A 20701-nucleotide genomic window follows, 5' to 3' on the forward strand; every position below is an offset into this window, starting at 1 on the left:
TGAGTATTGTGTGCAGTTTTGGTCGCCTTATCTGAGGAAGGATGTTCCTGCCATGGAAGGAGTTCAGCAAAGATTCACCAGGCTGATACCTGGGATGGCAGGAATGATGTATGAGGAGAGATTGGGTCAATTGGTCTTGTACTCGCTGGAGTTTAGAAGAATGAGTGTGGATCTCATTGAAACTGATAGAATTCTGACAGGACTGGACAAACTAGATGCGGGAGGGATGTTCCCGATGGTCGGGGAATCCAGAACCAGGGGCACAGTTTAAGGATAAGGGGTAGGCCTTTTAGGACAGAAATGAGGAGGAATTTCTTCACCCAGAGAGTGGTGAACCTATGGAATTCTCTACCACAGAAGGCAGCAGAGGCCAATGCATTAAGTATATTCAAGAAGGAGTTGGATATATTTCTTAAGGCTAAAGGGATCAAGGGGTATGGGGAGAAAGCAGGGACCGTGTACTGAATTTGCATGATCAGCCATGATCATATTGAATGGTGGAGCAGGCTCGAGGGGTCGAATGGCCCACTCCTGCTCCTATCTTCTATGTTTCTATGTTTATGTTTCGCCCAGCACTGGTAGCAGTGTCCCATGAAATGGAGCCTCTCCCTCCCACAACACTCATCTAGCCACGTGTTCACCTTTCTGGTCTGTTTGACTCTATGGCAATGAGCACGTGATAATCGGGTAATAATCCTGAGATTAGCACCATTGAAGACATGGTTTTTAATGAAGCTCCTCACTCCACTTACTCCCAGAGAAATAACTCCTCACTTTTTTACATTTTGTCACTGGTGCCGACATGAACCACGACTAATCCCACTTTCCAAACTCCTTTGCAACTGCATCGAGCTATCCCTTATCATGGCATAAGATTATGGGTAAACGGAGGTAATGAATCCGGGAATTTCCGATAATCCTCCCTGTGTGTGTGAGACCCCGCTCAGGGAGGAAAGTTTAGCAACTTCCGCAAAAACGGTCCAGCAAGTTACACCTGAAATAGTTGTAGACCCAGTTAATTGGGAAATAAAGTGAGAGAGTCCCCTCTCCTATAAATTAGCTGCGCAGGAACATTTAAAACATGTAACGGTGCAGAATAAACTCTCATTTCTTTTAAAACATCCCTTGGGACGAATGTTACAGCAGCAGTTATCGCCGTTTCCAATGCTCTTTTGCAATTTCCAATTGAATATCGCACAACTACACTTTCAGGTATTGTTTTCCCGATATTAACATCTCGCTGTGCAAAAAAAGTTTCCTTATGTCGCGTCTGGTACTTCTGCCCATTACCTTGGAATTCACAAAAGGGCGTGTCAATATGATTGGAGCTATTTGCTCGTGTGGAGGATAAAGAAAACCATTTACTGGTTGGGCGGAATGGAATGTTTCCGTGTTGTAACATCGATGTATTTCTGTGTACATTGAGACCTATCGGATTAGAATTGTATTAGGATCCTGGGAAAGTGATTGGGGATCTCAGGATGTTAGAACACTGGGGCCAGACCTGGGATAAGGGAGCACTGGGGATGTGGCCTAAAGGTTTGTGAACAGAGAAACCGGATCTGGAGTGAGGTAGTTGGGGCAAATATGAAACGTAGCTGTTTGAGATCCAGAAATGCGAACAACTTGGAATGTACATATGTCTTTGAAAGATTTTGCCAAGCTTCAGTTTCGAACCCGGTATTGGCAGATTTTCAACATTTGCCATAAGGCTCGGCCTTTGATGCCGCAATTTTCCTGGGAATTGACTCATCTGTGAATCTTGGCCATACCTCACCTTGGAGAGCTTGAAAATTACATTCACGTCGAATTTTATCATGTAACCGTACCGTGCTGTACTTGAGTTAGTTAGCTTCATTGGAATGTGTCAGAGGAGCTTTACGCTGCATTGACCACATGCTGTATCTGAGTTACAAAATATAGCGAAATTTACACTGTGTTTAACACCTGCCGTACCTGCCCAGGGAGTACTTGACGGGACAGTAAAAAGGGAGCTTAATACAGTATCTAACCTGTTGTGTCTGTGTATAATAAGACACAGACTGCAGGAGAACGGTACAACAGGTGTTTACTCAACGTGGCTCATACGGGAACTGATCTGTACAGATTACTACTCAGTGCTATATACAGGTGTGGTCACTGCCGGTACTACAGTATACATGAGCTGTAAAAGATAGTACCCCCCTTAAAGGTATATACATTACAATTCCTCCCCTTGTAGATTAACTGTACCATAACTCTCATTTAACAATTAAATATCAAACTAATTACAATTAACACTTTTAACATGCAACATTAGCTGAAAATAGTCTATTTATATATTCAGTCTTTGGGGAGGCTTCCTGATCCTTTCTGGTTAGTGCCTTTCCCAAGTATCTTGCTCTTGATACAGAGGCGATTCTGGCCCCCTGTCGTCAGTTGGTTCATCAGCTTCCGATCCTACTGTTTCTGGGTAGATGCAACCTGTACGTCGGGTTCATCACCAGGTGCGCATGGGCGAGGCATGGGGATGACTTGTTCCTGTGACTCTAGGATCTGGTCAGCATGGCATCTCACGATGCTCTCCCCAACGTCCACTGTGTACATTAGTGGGCCCTGCCATGTCCTTATCGTTCTTGGCTGCCATTTTTCTGCTCGGTAGCCGCGGGCCAAGACTGGTTGCCCTACATTGAAGCTTCTTGTTGGCTTTTCATGGATGTGCTGGAATTGCTTACTCTCAACATCTCTTCGTACGTTTGTTCTGAGCAAATTCAGGCGAGATCTTAACCTTCAGTTAAAGAACATCATGGCTGGGGCCTGGTTGGTGACTGCATATGTTGCATTCCATTTGGCGAGCAGGAAATTGTCCACCTTGTGCTGCAGCGGAATGTTGTCATTGTACATAGCCTTTATTACCTTCTTAAAGGTTTGTACAAACCTCTCAGCCAATCCATTTGTGGCTGGATGATACGGGGCGGATGTTTAATGCCTTACCCCATTCTTTTTCAAGAACCTCCGGAATTCTTTGGACACAAACTGTGGTCTGTTGTCGGAGCAAATCTGTTCTGGCAAGCCATTCCTGGCAAAAATGGTCCGTAGGACTGCAATAGTTTTCTCCGTGGTGGTGGAGGACATTTTGATGACCTCAGGCCATTTCGAGTGCGCATCCACGGCAATTAAAAATATTAAGTCCATGAATGGACCAGCAAAATCAATATGCACCCGTTGCCATGGAGATGAGGGCCACTCCCATGGATGTAGAGGGGCCTGTGGTGGTGCATTTTGGACTTTCTGGCATCCTGAGCAGCTCTTGGTCAGGTCCTGGATTTGTTTATCGATTCCCGGCCACCACACATAAGCCTAGGCTTTTCATTTTTACCCCACCCAGATGACCCTCATTAAGATCATTGAGCACTCTATCCCTTAACTTGCGTGGAATTACCACTCGGGATCCACACATCAAGGTCCCCCGGCACACTGACAGCTGTTCTCGCCTTGTTGAGAATGCTGCCAACAGTGAGTCGCCATGTGCTGGCCATCCCTTCACCATCAAATCATATACCCGAGACAGTGTCGGGTCATTTCGGGTTTCCTTTTCGATACAAGCATTAGTTACCGGTAGGTATTCAACTATAGTCGAATGGAATATTTCAACAGGTTCCACTGCTGGTGCTTCCACCGCAGTAGGCAGTGGCAGGTGTGATAGCCCATCAGCATTTCCATGCAGTTTCGTGCCCCTATATTCAATCTCATAGTGGTGCGCCCCTAGAAAAAGTGACCATCTTTGTAGTTGTTCGCAGTCATCACCGGAATGCCCTTCTTTGGATTAAAAATGGAGACAAGAGATTGGTGATCAGTCAGCAAGGTGAACTTCTGCCCATGCAGATAGTGATGGAACTTTTTCACTCCCCACACTAGGCTGAGGGCCTCCCTGTCAATCTGGGCGTAGTTACGCTCGGCCGAGGTTAGTGATCATGACGCAAAGGCTATTGGCCTCTCTGAGCCGTCCGAGAATTTGTGCGACAGCACCGCTCCAATCCCGGAGGGTGACGCATCACATGCCAACCGAATTGGTAATGCTGGGTTGTAATGGGCCAATACCTCTTTCGATGTGATTAGTGTTTTGCTCTTCTGGAAAGCTCGTCTACATTCGTCACTCCACTTCCATGGCACCCCAGTTTGCAGTAGGGTGTTCAGTGGGTGTAGTATTGTAGACAAATTCGACAAGAACTTATGGTAGTAGTTTACCAACCCGAGGAACGACCTCAGTTCTGACACCTTTTCCGGTGCTGGAGCCTTGACTACTGCTTCAATCTTCACTAGGGACTTATGTAACCCCTCTTTATCGATAACGTGGCCACAATACAAGATAGTTCCCCCCCTTAAAGGTATATACATTACATAACCCGTGCTGTACCTGTCCTGAGAGTGTATGATGAGCAGTGCAGAGGGAGCTTTACATTGTATCTAGCCCAACCTGTACCTGCGCTGGGAGTGTTTGAAGGGACAGTATGGATGGAGCTTTACTCTGTATCTAGCCCGTACTGTATCTGCCCTGGGAGTGTTTGATTGGTGGTTGTAGAGGGAGCTTTACTCTGTTTCTAACCCGAGCTGTACTTGCCCATGGAATGTTTGATGGGACAGTGTAGAGGGAATTTTGCTCTGGTGAGACTCTAAACTATTATTTTGGATCTGTCTTCACAGTAGAAGACATTAAACACATCCCAATAATAATAAATAATCAAGCGGCTATAGGGAGGGAGGAACTTAAAACAATCTCTATCGCTAGAGAAAAAGTATTAGGCAAGCTACTGCGTGTAAAGGCTGACTAGTCCCCTGGACGCGATTGCCTGTATCCTAGGGTCTTAAAAGAAGTGGCTGCAGCTATATTGGTTGCGTTGTTTGTAATCTACCAAAATTCCCTGGATTCTGGAGAGGTCCCAGCAGATTGGAAAACCGCAAATGTAACACCACTATTCAAGAAAGGAGGCGGACAAAAAGCAGGAAACGAAAGGCAAGTTAGCCTAACATCTGTCATTGGGAAAATGTTGAAATCCATTATTAAGGAGTTAATAGCAGGCCATTTAGAAAATCTTAAGACAGTCAAGCAGAGTCAGCATGGGCTTATGAAAGAGATATCGTGATTGACAACTTTGCTAGAGTTCTTTGAGGATGTAACAAACATGCTGGATACAGGGGAACCAGAAGATGTAGAGTATTTGGATTTCAGGAAGGCATTCGATAAGGTGCCACATAAAAGGTTACTGCACAAGATAAGAGCTCACGGGGTTTGGGGTAATATATTGGCATGGATAGCGGATTGGCTAACTAACAGAAAACAGAGAGTCAGGAAAAATGGATTATTTGCTGGTTGAAAATCAGTAACTATTGGAGTGCCACAGGGATTAATGCTGGGAACTCAACGTTTTGCAATATATATTAATAACTTGGATGAAGGGACCGAGTGTACTGTAGACAAGTTTGCTGATGATGCAAAGATAGGTGGTTTAGCAAGTTGTGAGGAGTACACAAAGTGTCTGCAAAGGGATATAGATAGGTTAAGTGAGTGGGAAAAATTGGCAGATGGAGTACAATGTGGGAAAATGAGAGTTTATCCACTTTGGAAGGAAGAATGAAAAAACAAATTATTATTTAAAGTGGTGAGACTACAAAATGCTGCGGTTCAAAGGCATTTGGGGCTCCTAGTACATGAAACACAAAAGTTGGCGTGCAGGTACAGCAATAATTAGGAACGCTAATGCAATGCTGGCCTTTATTACAAGGGGAATGGAGTATAAAATTAGATACGTTTCGATGCAACTTTACAGGGCGCTGGTGAGACCACACCTGGAGTACTGCGTACAGTTTTGGTCGCCATATTTAAGGAAGGATATATTTGCATTGGAGGCAGTGCAGAGAAGGTTCACTATGATGATTTCTGGGATGAAGTGCTTGATGTATGGTTGAGCAGGTTGGGCTTATACTCGGTGGAGTTTAGAAGAATGAGACGTGATCTTATTGAAACATAAAATTCTGATGGGGATTGACAGGGTGAATGCTGAGAGGCTGTTTCCCCTAAGGGGGTATCTAGATCAAGGGGGCATAGTTTGAGAATAAGTGTTTGCCCATTTCAGCCGGAGATGAGGAGGAATTTCTTCTCTCAGTGGGTCGTGAATCTCTGAAACTATCTACCCCAGAGAGCTGTGGAGGAAGATTCATTGACAATGTTGAAAAGCAGATTGACAGACATTTGAACTACAAGGGATTCAAGGGGTTTGCAGAGTGAGTGGGGCAGTGGTGTTGAGGCCAAGATTGGATCAGCTATGATCTTATTGAATGGCGGAGCAGGCTTGAGGGCTCGACTGGCCTACTCCTGCTCCTGTTTCTTATGTTTTTCGTATGTTTCTCTTATGTATCTAAGACGTGCTGTACCTGCACCGGGAATGGTTGATGGGGCAGTGTAGATGGAGCTTTACTCTGTATCCAACTAGTCCTGTACCTGCCCTCGGGGTATTTGAGTAGTGAGTGTAGATTGAGCTTTACTCTGTATCTAACGCATGCTGTACGTGCCTTCGGAAGGTTTGATTGCACGATGTAGATGGAGCTTGTCTCTGTAAATAACCCATCCCGTAACTGCCCTGGGAGTGTTTTATCGTACACTGTTGAGGGAAATTTATCCTATATCATACGGGTACTGTTCCTAACCCGATGATTCAACCACTTGATACCACAGATGACCCCTCCACTTATTCCCTCTGATGCTCTGAGCGTGGTCGGAGACAGGACTGAATGCACAACCTGTGTACATGCCCAATGAGAATGCGCACCAGAAGCAGAGCCTGGCCATATGACCCTGGAACAAATCGACTGTGCGGAGCTCCGGCTGCTATATGACATTACTCCAGGCTGCTATATAAATGTCTCCTGTCTCCTTTGTGGTGTCACCTGGAGCCGAGTTTCTGCCCCTGGTTACGCCCCATCAGTGGTGTGTCATTTTGGGAAGAGCTGGAGTGGGCAGCAGAAATTGTGAATGACGTTAATGCCTATAAATAAGGGCAAACAAAATAACTATTTAAAATTAAAGTAATTAATTCAACTAAATTGTAAATATTTTAAAATTAAATATATTAATATTCTCAAAAATTGTCTCATTGTTTTTCTGTAACAAAGTTTCTAATTAAGATGAATCATGTTTATCTTAAAAGTTTCTTTGATTGAGCAGTATCCCAGGAAGGTGGAGAGACTGAAGACGAATCATCACTACACTAACTGGGGCACGAGACAGGTCGCCAGGTTCATACAGAAGATCTGGTGGGACCAAGACACCCAGTGTCAAAGACCAGAAACGGGAAGCTTCAAGAATGATTGCAAATGTGAGGAGCATTACTGAGAATCTCTTCAGTCGATGATTTCACCGCGAACAGAGTCTAAAAAGGTTTTGGGAGAAGTTTAGCAACTGGCATAATACTCGGCATTTGATGCAGTAATTTGACTGGGGATTCACTGGTATGTAAAACTAACGGATATCTCTAGTTCTTGACCCACTCCCCAGAGGGAATAGTTTATTCTATCTGCTCTACCAAAACCCATATCATCTTCAAGACATCTATTATGTAACTTCTTATCTTCTCTGTTCCAAGGATAATAGTCCTAACTGTTCAAACTTATCCTCATAACTGAAGATCATCATCTCTGGTAACATCCTGGTGAACCTCCTCTGTTTCCTTTCTAAGGCTTTTACATCCTTCCTGAAATGTGGAGCTCAGAAATGTCAACAATACTCCAGCTGAGGATTTGCTAGTGATGTATAAAGTTCTAGCATGCGCTTTTAGCTCTAAATTGTATTCTTTTATTAAAAACACAAGTAATGTATATGATTTTTTAAGTACTTGTCAAATTGCCCTGCCACCTTTTAGGATTTGTGTATGTGGACATCAAGGTCCCTGTGCACATTTGAACTTTTCAAAATTGTGCCATTTATAGTATATTGGCCTAGAAATTCAGTTGGGCGCTACAAGATTTGCACCCAGTTGGCGCCTAAAGAGGGTTTCTGCGCCAGTATAAGAGGTTGCGCTGACATTCAGCGCTGCGGTAATGGCGGCGGTAGCCGGTTGCGCTGCGCCGATACTGATGATGTCATCGATGTGCGCAGTGCCCCGGTACTGCCCCGCTTCCGGCCCAAACCCCATATTTAGTTGCGGCGGCCTCTTCTGCAGCGGCCGCAAACAACGTTCATGAAATGGGGCCGTACTGCTGTGCTACTGGGGCGCTTTAAGGTGGAGGTGCGGCTGGCCGCTTATTCGGCGGCTGCCTGCCCGCACCTCCCTCCCCGGCCTCCTCCACCACCCCCCCCGCGGCATTGGTGGCTGATTCCCATGTGTCCGGCACTTCTCCGTGGTGCTGGGTTCATTTGCTGGCAGAATCCAGCGGCGATCTCACGGCTGCAGGCAGCTCCTCCTTAAGAGAAGGAGGAGGCCTGCAGTACCCCAGCCTGCCGCACCGCATCAGGTGGCGCAGCAGCAGCTGGAGCGCTGAAATTCACGTTCAGCACCCCAAGCGGAGGCGGGCACACCCTGGAACAGCGCCCGGTTCCGAATTGGGGTGCTAGAAGTGAATTTCTGGCGGTCGCAACGGGCTCCGTGCGCAGCGTTAACTTTTGGGTGTTAGCCTGCTGGCGGGCCTTAACAGAATTTCTAGGCCATTGTCTTTACATTTTAGTCCTCCAAAGTGCCACACTTACAATTCTCTGCACTTCTCTGCCATGCTTCTTCCCATTGCACCATTCTAGCTATGAAATCCTGAAGGCTATAACTATCCTGAACACTATCATCTACGTTTGCAAGTGCATCATGTGAAAACGTGATAATACTGCTCTCTAGGTTGTTTATAAAAAATTTAAAGAATAATGACTTAAAATGATACTTGATGAACACCATAGACAGCTACACCGCCCACTCGCCCCCAGTCTGAATAAACATCCATTCACTTCCACCATTGGCTTCCTGTCACTGAGCCTATTTTGTATCATTATCACCACTTTCCCCTTAATTCGCTTGGCTTATATCTTCTTAACAAGCCACATATATAAGTTTGCCGATGACACAAAATAGGCAGCTTTGTAAGCAATTTAGATGGAAGCATAACATTACAAAGGATTATTAATAGATTAATTGATTGGGCAGAACTGTTGCAAATTGATTTTAATGTAGGCAATTGTGAGGTCACCGACTTTGGACGTAAAAAGTATACATCAGATTAATTTCTAAACGGTTAATAACCAAAAAAGCTGAGGGCCCAAAGAAAGTTGTGGATCACAAAAATGTCATGGACAGGTGCAACTATACAAATCCCTGGTTAAACCACACCTGGAATACTCTGTCAGTGCTGTGCACCACACCTTAGGAAGGATGTATTATCTTGGAGCGAGTGCAGTGTAGATTTACCAGAAAGATACATAGACTACAAGGGTTATATTAGGAGTAAATGGTTGGATTCCCTGGAATTTAGAAGGTTAAGATGTGGGTAGAATGAAATTTTCAAGATATTAAGGGGAACTGATAGGGTAGAGAGAGAGAAAATATTTCCGATATTTGGGGAGTCCAGGTCTGATGAACACTTCTATATGCAAAGGATGGTAGACATTTGGAACGCTCTTCCACAAACGGCAGTTGATGCTAGGTTAATTGTTAATTTTAAATCTGACATTGATGGATTTTTGTTAACTAAAGGTATTAAGGGATATGGGCCAAAGGTGAGTATATGGATTTCGGTCGTAGATCAGCCATGATGTCAATGAGTAGCAGAATAGGCTCGAGGGTCTAAGTGACCTACTCCTGTTCCTGTTTAATGTCACTGCCTTTGGGGAGGGCTAACAAGGAAAGGGGATGCTCGTTAAATGGTAGGAAATTGAGGAGTGCAGAGTAACAAAGGGAACTTGGAGTACATTTCCACAGACTCCTGAAGGTAGCAGGCCAGGTAGGTAATGTGGTTAAGAAGGCATACGGAATGCTTGCCATTATTAGCCGTGGCATAGAATACAAGAGCAGGGGATTATGCTTCAACTGTATAAAACACTAGTTATGCATCAGCTAGAGTAATGCGTGCAGTTCTGGTCACTACATTGCAGAAACGATATGATGGCACTAGAGAGGGTACATAGGAGATTTACAAAGATGTTGCCGGGAGTAGAGAATCTTAACCATGAGGAAAGACTGGATCGGCTGGGTCTGTTTTCCTTGGAACAGAGGAGGCTGTGGGCAGACCTTATTGTGGTGCATAAAATGATGTGTGGCCTAGATAATGTGGTTAGAAAAGGACATATTTCCCTTAGCAGAGGGGTGAAAAACCAGGAGGCACAGAATTATATTAGTTGGTGCAAGATTTGGAGAGAAAGGTCTTCACCCAAAGGGTTGTGGGGTCCTTGAACTCGCTGCCTGAAAGGGTGGTAGAGGCAGTAACCCTAACCACATTTAAAAAGTACTTGGAATTGCACTTGGGCTGCGTTACCCTGCAGGGCAGCGGACCAAGTGCTGGGAAGTGGGGTTTTGCTGGATAGCTCTTTGTTGGCCGGTGTGGACACGGTGAGCCGAACTGGCCGCCTTCCGTGCTGTAACTTTATATGGTTCTATGATTCTAGGAGGCGACAGATAGAGTGACTAAGGTGACAGCAGGGAAAAAGAGTAATATGTCAAATCTCAAGGCAGTATATTTGAATATGCAAAGCATTCTCAAAAAATAGGTGAATTAATAGCGCAGATAAAAATTAACAAGTTTGATCAAATAGCCATAATGGAGACATGGTTGCAAAGTTGCCAACGTTGGGAAAAAAATATTCCAGGAATAGGTTAAATGGAAAAGGATGAGGGGTAGCCCTGATAATATACGATGGAATACAGACAGCAAAGAGCAAGAACCTTAGCTCTGAAAATCAATAAGTAGAATTAGTTTGTGTGGAGCTAAGAAACAGCAAGGTGCTGAAAAAATTGGCGGGAGTTGTTTATAGGCCCCTAAACATTAATTGTAATGCAGGGCAGAGTATAAATCAGGAAATTAGAGGCGAGTGTAGCAAGAGTAATACAGTAATGATGGAGGACTTTAATCTACATATGGACTGGGCAAACCAAATTTGCAGTAACAGCGTGGAGGATGATTTCATGAAATGTATGCAAGATAGTTTTCTAGATAAGTGTGTTGAGGAACCGACGACGGAACAGAAACTTAGAGCTAGTACTGTGCAAGGAGAAAGGATGAATTAATAACCCTGTAGTAAAGGGGCACTTTGGGAAGTGTGACTATAATAATATGACATTTTTATATTTTGTTTGAAAGTGAGTTAGCTAAATCCGAAACTAAGGTATGAGGGGCGAGTTGGCTAAGGAAGATTGCGAAAATACATTAAAAAGTATGACAGTGGACGAGCAATGTCTAGCATTTAAAGAATTAAAACATAATTAACACCAAATATACATTCCATTAAGGCACAAAAACCCCAAAGGAAAAGTGGTCCAACCGTGGCTAACAAGAGAAGTTGAGGATAGTATTAGGTCAAAGGAAGTGGTTTTTAATGCTGCTGGAAAGAGTAGTAAGTCTGAGGATTGGGAGGATTTTAGAATTCAACAAAGGAGGACCAAGAAATTAATGAAGAAAGTGAAAATAGAATATGAAAGTAAACTAGCGAGAGATATAAAAAGAGTCTGTAAAAGCTTCTATAGATATGTAAAAAGGGAAAGATTAGCGAAAGCAAATGTGGTTCCCTTACAGACTGAGAGAAGAAAATTTATAATGGGTAGTAAGGACATGGCAGAGAAATTAAACAAATATGTCGTGTCTGTCTTCACAAAAGAAGAGGCAAATAAACTTTCCGGAAATAGTGGAAAACCAGGGGTGTAGCGAGAATGAGGACGGAAGTTTATTAGGCTTAGTAAAAAAATAGTATTGGAGAAATTAATGGAACTGAAAGTCGATAAATCCCATGGATCTGATGGCCTGCATCCTAGTGTTGGCTATAGAGATAGTGAATGTATTGGTTGTCATTTTCCAAAATTCCAGAGAGTCTAGAATGTTTCCCGCGGCTTGGAAGGTAGCAAATGTAACGCTACTATTTAAGAAAGGAGAGAGAGAGAAAATGGGGAACTACAGACTAATTAACCTGACATCATTAGTAGGGAAAATGCTAGAATATATTATCAAGAACGTGGTAACAGGGCACTTAGAAAATAATAATAGGATTGAGCAGAGTCAAAATGGACTTATGAAAGGGAAACTGTGTTTGACAAATCTTTTAGGGTTTTTTAGGTTGTAACTAGCAGAATAGATAAGGGGGAACCAGTGGACGTGGTGTATTTGGATATTCAGAAGACATTCGATAAGGTGACACACAAGCGGTTATTTAAAAATTAGGGCTCATGGGATTGGGGTACGATACCAGCATGGATTGAGGATTGGTTAATGAACTGAAAACGGAGTGTTGGAATAAATGTGTCATTTTCGGGTTGGCAGGCTGTAACTAGTGGGGTACCGCAAGGATCAATGCTTGGGCCACAGCTATTCAGAATCTACATCAAATATTTGGATGAGGGGACCAAATGAAATAGATACAAATTTACTGATGGTAAATGGAATATAATGCGGAGAAATATGACGTTATCCACCTTTGTAGGAAAAACAGAAAAGCAGAGTTTTTATAAATGGTGCGAGATTGAGAAATGTTGATGTTCAGAGTGAACTGGGTATTCTTGTACACGAATCACTGAAATTTAACATGCAGTACAGCAAGCAATTAGGAAAGCAAATGGTATGTTGGCCTTTTTTACAAGAGGATTTGAGTAGAAGAATCAAGACGTCTTCCTGCAATTATATAGAGCCCTGATGAGACCACTCCTGGAGTATTGTGTACAATTTTGGGCTCCTTACCTAAGGAAGGATATACTTGCCATTGAGGGATTGCAATGAAGTTTCACCAGACTATTTCCTGGGATGGGGGGATTCTCCACTGAGGACAGATTGAGTAGACTAGGCCTATATTTTCTAGAATTTAGAAGAATGAGAGGTGATCTCATTGAAACATGCAAAATACTTACAGGGCTTGACAGGGTAGATGCAGGGAGGATGTGTCCCCTGGCTGCGCACTGCAGAACCAGGGGTCACAGACTCAGAGTAGGGAGTCAGCAATTTAGGATTGAGATGAGAAGACATTTCGTCACTCAGAGGTTGGTGAAACTTTGGAATTTTCTACCCCAGATGGCTGTGGACGATGAGTCGTTGAGTATATTCAGACAGAGATCGATAGATTTTTGAATAATAAGGGAATCAGGGAAGATGGGGATAGTTCAGGAAAGTGGAGATGAGGTTTGTAGATCAGATACGATCTTATTGAATGGCGGAGCAGGCTCGAAGGGCTAAATTGCCTACTCCTGCTCCTATTTCTTATGTTCTATTGTTCTTATGAATGCAAGCTAAGTAAGCGCTTCCATCATTTTCCGACAATCCGCCCACTGTTTGTGTGAGATTCCGGCCGTGTGGCAGGTCTGGGAGATCCCATTGCTGAAGTAGACAAGTGGAAAGTAGTTAAGAAAGTATTAGTGGATGTGGAATTAAAATTCATTCATCCATTGAGAATAGGAGACACCGTGGGTAGACGTCATTATGTAGGAAGCAATATTAAGGATAAAGTAAAAGCTTTTAAATTATCCAAAAATGCTGGCAAGTAGATAGTAAGGACTAGCAAAGACTGTTTGGTAAATATTCGGAGTAGTTCACAAGTGAAGCACTGAAGGAGTGCTTGCATGATCGGCAGCAATAAACCGGTTTTTAAGTACAATTACAGTATTCAACCAAACAACATGGGAATATGGAATCTAGGGACACAGACACCGCGAGATAAAGGAATGGGGACTGACAGGAATGACAGTTTACTGACACTGTTACAAGTTTCCTCAATTAGAGAATATTTTTGAAGATCTGACAGCGGCTGAAATAATCGCAGTGTTTAAAATAAGGCCAGGAGAGATCCAGTGGGTGAGCACCTGGGAGGGGTGCAATGTAAAAGGAATTCTATTGGTGTAAGGAACGATATGTCATCTTTAACTAACCTGCTTCGGTTTCTGAAACACATCACTGGCCTGTAGGGCAGGGGAAATGCAGTTGTAATCACACAGTCGCATTGAAGCAGCGGACAAGGACCCACATCTACAAATGGCGAGGAATTATGGGATGGGCTGGGAGATCTGGCACCGCACAGAGAGCTCATTACAAAATGTAAGAAGGTTATTGACAAATCGGAACCTGTAAGGGAGGGGTGACTATTGAACATATGGGATCTTCCTTGATGCCAGTTTATTTATAATCTTTTGTTCAATAGAAGCTCAACGGGGATGTGTGTATCTTACAACCAAAAAAATTGGTAATAATACCAACAGAGGTAACTCTGTAAATCCATAGAAATGTAATGGGTGGCAGTAGTTCAATTGCCGCATTCTATCTGGATTCTTTGACACAGCAATCAAAAATTATCGACACTCTTCCCCTCTCTTTCCACAGACAATTACTTTCTCGTTTTGAAATATTCACCTAATTTTCCCTTAACTGTTCCCTGAGTTAAAAAAATCCAAGCTCCAGCAACCCTTTGCATAAAGAAGGTTCTGCTAATCTCTGTGCTCATTCCTTTTGGGACAATTTGAAGTCGATCACCCTTTATTGCTTGCTCCCCAATTAGATGGAATAACCTCTCCCTCTTCACCCTGCCAAATTGTACATAATTATTAAAAGCTCTATTAAATCTGCTCTTAGATTTCGCACCTCCAGTAAAAATAGTCCCAATATCTTGCCCCTCATCACCAATATAGTTCTGATCCATGGCACGGTCCTTGGTTATCTACATTGCCTAATCTCAGTGGAGTTAATGGCCGTTGCACAATGAGGGTTTGAATCTGTACCTGGTTTTCCAACGATGGCCTCGTCAGCATTTTGTAAAGGTTCATCAAAACATATGTTTCTTGTGATCTATGCTCATGTCTGCAAAACACATATTTCTGTTGGTTTTCCCATGGATTTATCCACCCACAGGCATACTTTCTTGCAATTAATGTTCTGGATCTCTATCGCTGTACATCCAAACCCTGCAGCTCCTTCCCATTGAGAACCTGCTCCCATTCCTTGGCGTTTCTGAAAGATTGAGGCGAGATCACCGATGAACAATTTGTAACTGATTCTAAGTTGCTGGGATTTTTCAATTATTTTTTGGAACAATATGCAACCGCATAACAAGATGGTAATTTCCAAAGATTCTTTCTGACCATTTGCAAATGTGCAGCCAAAGACAAGAATGCTTTATATCACTTTCATTTTATCTGGTTTCAGGCATTGTTTTTAACAGGTCACTTACAACAATTGTAATAGTTTAGAACGTTATGAATAAACATTAATTCTTACATTCCTTAACATTTGTTTGGGAGACTGATACAGAATAGCAATAATATTACTCATGATATTTTTATCGACAGCACTGAACAAGAGCAGACACCATCTTTGTGCTGAGCGAGAAACACCAGTCAGCGCAGAATCGAGATTTTAAGTCAGTATCTGGGACAACAGAGGTGAAAGGTCACATCGATGAGCCGAGATCCGAAAGTTTCCTCCATTCGAACACTGATTTCGTGAAAATCGTCAATGAGGAATGGAGTCCGATAGACAGATCCCCACCAACAATATTCACATCAAACTTCCAGGAAAGTTACCAATATCGGCGATCGCAAGACCTTTGATTGTTTCGGCACAGAATGAAACTTTATTGGTGATTTTAAACTGGTGCGCCCGATCCCAGTACCTGCAGTGTAAGTTGGATTCCTCTGTTGCCCACATGTCCGACTCCACTGCTTTACCTCAACATTGTTATCTATGATCCCTGAACTTGAAATGTGCTAAATTAGCAGGAATAGGTTATGATTACTCAGCAAAAGCACCGTAAAACTAACGCAAAGCCGACGTCAAACGCATGCTGCAAAATGGAAGAAATGATTACAAAAGAACTCACATTTCCAGAATGAAGGACGTTCTACGGTGGAAAGGACGTTGAAATTGAGCGTCAGTTTAAAAAAAGGCTTTCGTTTAACCTGATTATTCTTACTCTCATTTTCTAACTAATCTCAAAATTAGTGTCCAGGGGGATTTCGCCACATTCTGCAGCTCTTCTCTGAATTTGCTCTGCGTCGCTGCATAAATACACGGGTTTTGAAAGCAACTCAAAAACTTCAACAACGCCCCGGTTTCAGCGGCGATATATCCAGGATTTGTGTGGTCGCCTCGGTAATTAGTTTTGCTTGTCTGTCTGGTAGTTAATAAACTCACGGCATTTGTCAGCCACACCAGTATAAAACTGCCCGAAATAGTGAACAATAAAATGATGGATTTCCTTCGGTTCTCCATCTCTGTATCACTGTGATTCTCACTCCTGTGACCTCGGAGTGCCCTGCGGGATCTGCTGGCCACTAAAATACGTCGAACGGTTAAAGAATTAAACAAGGCGATTAAAGTAAAAGGAATCCAAAAGACCCAGGCGCTGTGAAACCAGACGTAAGCTATGCCTGGAGGTGAGGTAAAAAAGCCTACACTGTTCCGGCAGCCCCACTGCACCTTGTTAATTATTAGCTCAGATTCAAATGCAAAAAAAGCGGGGATGTCCTTTAAAAAGATGAGGACCGTGAACGATGTTATAACCGCGGCCGCAGTTCTCTCGGTGCAATACTTTGCTTTTAACCGCTCGCAGCAGATAACAACACTTCGGTCAAATGTGAAGGAGACGGTGAACCAAACAGACAAATCGAGGGTGACACCAGTCATATATAGAATGAACTTACATACTGGAGTCTGGAACAGGAATGAAAGTGGAAAGTGATAACTAAAAATATGATACACTATTACATTAATGATGATGACCATTAGATCTGCTGTTGCCATGGCCACCATGTAGACGGAGATACACTTGGAAAGGCCGCAGTTTCCTCGGGAGAGAATCACCATTGTCACGAGGTTCGCTGTAAGAAAGAGAGAGGAGAATAATAATGTTCCAGTGTCTGAATGAAAAATATAGGGCAATACTTGTGGAGAGCATTTTACTCCATTCAGTGTGATTATCAATACGGAGCAGCGTGAGAACAGGATTGGTATTGGAACCATTATTTGGGAATCGGACTCATACATTTTAATGAGCTACTGCAGCGCTCACTCTGCACGGGGCTGGGGCTGGAAGGGCGGGAAGACGGTCCGAAGAACCGCCAAAGTCCTTGTGTAGCTGCTTCAAAGAACATTGTAAAATCAGTGAAGTTATTGGATTAAGGGAAGCACGGAAAGTATAAATAGGCGGTTCACGAGTTGGTTCCAGTCACTACCGACTAACTAATACTGACATCTTATAAACAACTTACCTTTTCCGACCAGGCCGACCAGTTAATCCTGATAAACAGTAAACAGGTTACAATGACTCACCGGGGACAGCGACGGCTGCGAGAATCGGGTAAAAAATCTCTGTTATCTGCAGCATAGTTGGTTGACCCATTTTCTATGTGAATGGAAGAATTCTGTTTCAGAGCTGAAAGACTCTGACTGGCGCACGGCTGAGGCAATGGAAGGGAACCTATATTTATCCACACATCAATCCTCCAGCGAGTCAATCAGGTTAAATCATAATTAGCATTTGATACAGTCATTGAACAAATAGACTCAGGTAAGTTGTTTTTCATCTGATACGTCAGATTAATAGAAATAGTTGAAATTGATATGGGAAAGTTTATCAATTAAAATATAATTAAATCATTCTTTACAATTAGAGTGTTCAACCTCTCAGTACTGCTGCTGCCTCTGTTACTACAGGAGCAATGAAGGCAGCCCCCTAGCCCTACACGTCCTGACCCTATACTTGACTCAGTTTTATTGCTCCAAACCCTCCAGAACAGGCGGTGATCAAATCTTGCGGTATTGGTGATGATTACAGTCATGCGGTATTAAAGGTAACCACGTTCCTCTGGTAGCTGTAGTAAAGCTACACTTACACAAGAGGTGAGAGTGCTCCTCCTGTACTTGTGGTAGCCCTACACTTAAACTAGAGGTGACTGTGTTTCTCTGGTACTATTGCTGCCCCTACCCTTACACTAGAGAAGACAGTGCTCCCCTGGTACTAGTGGTACCCCTGCACTTACACTAGAGTAGACAGTGCTCCTTCAGTACTGGCGGTACACCTGCACTTACACTGGAGGGGAAAGTGCTGCTTCAGTGTCAGTGGTGCCCCTACACGTACACCAGAGGATACAGTACTCCTTCAGTACTAGTGGTGCCCCTACACTTACACTAGAAGAGCAGTTTACTTCATTACTAGTGGTGCCCCTACACTTGCACTAGAGGAGCAAGTGCTCCTTCAGTATTGTGGTTCACTACACTGATACTCGATGACCTTGCTCCTGCGGTGCTAGATATATCCTTGCACTTAGACTACTGCTGGACTTTAACGTCCTGTTATAGTGGTTCCCACACTTACACAAGCAGTGCTCCTTCTTCTATGGTACGAGTGGTAACCCTACATATGTACTAGAGGTGACCGTGCTTCAGCAGTAGTAGTGGTAACCCCAAACTTTCAATGGTAGTGACAGTGATGTTCTGGTATTAGTGATAACCTACAATTAATCACGAGCTGACCATCCTCGACAGGTGCAACTGTCACCCCTACACATACAATAGAGGTGCTCCTCCTGTACTATTGGTAATCCTATACTTATATTAGAGGTGAACACGCTACTCCGTGTCTAGTGTTACCCTACACTTATACTAGGTGTGAACACGTTCCCCCTTACTATTGGTACCCTTACACTTACACTTATATTGAAAATGCTCTTATGGTATTAGTGGCAGCCTACATTTACACAAGAGCAGACCGTACTCCTCCTGTACTAGCAGTACCCCTACACTTACACTAATGCTGAACGTATTCCCTACACTTTAACCAGCGGTGATCCTGCTTCTACGGTATGAGTGGTCACCCTACATATATATTAGAGGTGACCATGCTTCACCAGTAGTAGTTGAATCCCCACACTTACAATGGTAGTGAAAGTGATGTTCTGGTATTAGTGATAACCTACAAATAATCACGAGCTGACTGTCCTCGACAGGTGCTAGTGGTACCCCTAAACATACACCAGTTGTGACCGTGCTCCTCTGGTAATAGGGTGTCTGCACTTACACCAGATATGACACTGCTTTTCCTCTGCTATAGCTGATTATATTCCTATTCGAGGCCCCATTTTTGTTATACGGATGGAGTCCCATCTATTGCACTATTGGCGATGAATCTGCTGTTGCAGCAGCAGCGATATACCTGCAGCTGGGACACAAGAATGAAAACAAGAATATAAGAATTTATAAGAGTTCCAGATAGAGTGGACAGGAAGGGCCTATTTCATTTAGCAGGGCGGTCAATAACCAGAAGGCATAGTTTTAAAATAAGTGTTAGAAGGATTAAACAGGAGAGGATGAGATCTGTTTCCAGCCAGAGGGTGGTGGGGGTCTGGAACTCACTGTCTGAAATGGTGGTAGAGACAGAAATTCTCCTCATTTTTAAAAAGTACTTGGATATGGACTTGATGTGCCATAACCTGCAGGCCAACGGACCAAAAGCTGGAACGTGGGATTAGGCAGGCGAACTCTTTCTCGGCTGGCACAGACACGATGGGTCGAATGGCCTCCTTCTGTGCCGTACATTCTCTGCCGTACGTTTCTATGATTCTATTCGGCCCTTCGAGCCTGCTCCACTATTCAATAAGATCATGGATGATCTTCTACCTCAAATCCAGCTTCATGCACTATCCTCAAATCCGTTTGTTCCCTGAGTATGCAAAAATCTATCGATCTCTGTGTTGAAAATAGTCAAGGACTGAGCATCGACAGCCCTCTGGGGTAGCGGATTACAAAGATTGACAACCCTCTGAGTGAAGAAATATCTCCACAGCTCAGTCCTAAATGGCCGGCTTCTTATTCTGAGATTGTGACACCGAGTTCTAGATTTCCTGGACAGGAGAAACATCCTTCCAGCAATTACCCTGTCAAGCTCCTTAAGAATGATATACGTTTCAATGAGATCACCTCTCATTCTTCAAAACTCTAGGAATTGTAGGCCTAATTTACTCAGTCACTCCTCAGCCTAGGAATCAGTCGAGACAATCTGTAAGGCAACTTTATCCTTCATCAGTTAAGGAGAGCAAAATTGTACACAGTACTCCAGGTGTTGTCTCGCCAAGGCCCTATATAATTGCAGTAAGACTTCTCTAATCTTATACTCCAATCCTTTTGTAATGAAGACGCAAATACCATTTCATTTCCTAATTCTTTGCTGCATCTGCATGTTAACTTTCCTTGATTTCTGTACAATGACACCCAGGTCCCTCTGAATACCAACATTTCCCAATCCCTCAACATTTAAAACATATTCTGCTTTTCTATTTTTCCTACCAAAGTGGATAACTTCACATTTTTCCAAAGTGGATTTCAGCTGCCATGCTCTTACTCATTCACTTAACCAGTCTATATCAATTTGCAGCGTATTTGCACCCTCGTCACAGCTTACATAAGAACATAAGAACATAAGAAATAGAAGCAGCAGTAGGCCAATCGGCCCCTCGAGCCTGCTCCACCATTCAATAAGATCATGGCTGATCTGACCCTAACCTCAAATCCTCTA

At 43.3% G+C, this 20701-nt stretch overlaps 1 protein-coding gene across 1 annotated transcript; it reads right to left on the reverse strand.

The window, feature by feature from the left end:
* Window positions 1-15305: 15305 nt before the first annotated feature.
* Window positions 15306-17530, reverse strand: LOC147092597 (putative G protein-coupled receptor 139). Its single transcript, XM_085975742.1, has 2 exons — window positions 17461-17530; window positions 15306-17009 (listed from the first exon to the last, which is right to left on the reverse strand). The coding sequence occupies exons 1-2, from the start codon at window positions 17528-17530 to the stop codon at window positions 16105-16107; spliced, it is 975 nt and encodes a 324-aa protein (XP_085831868.1). The 3' UTR covers window positions 15306-16104.
* Window positions 17531-20701: the final 3171 nt, after the last annotated feature.

Source organism: Somniosus microcephalus, unplaced genomic scaffold (genome assembly GCF_052327205.1).
Source record: "Somniosus microcephalus isolate GS21.2 unplaced genomic scaffold, FLI_Smic_1.0 unresolved_chr2, whole genome shotgun sequence".
Lineage (NCBI taxonomy): Eukaryota > Metazoa > Chordata > Chondrichthyes > Squaliformes > Somniosidae > Somniosus > Somniosus microcephalus.

Bases quoted from the DNA above. Each gene is read 5' to 3' on its own strand.
- LOC147092597 (XM_085975742.1), bottom strand. From the start codon at position 17,530: ATGGGTCAACCAACTATGCTGCAGATAACAGAGATTTTTTACCCGATT. The intron at 17,010-17,460 runs GTGAGTCATTGT...TCTTTCTTACAG, and splicing joins CGCAGCCGTCGCTGTCCCCG to CGAACCTCGTGACAATGGTG.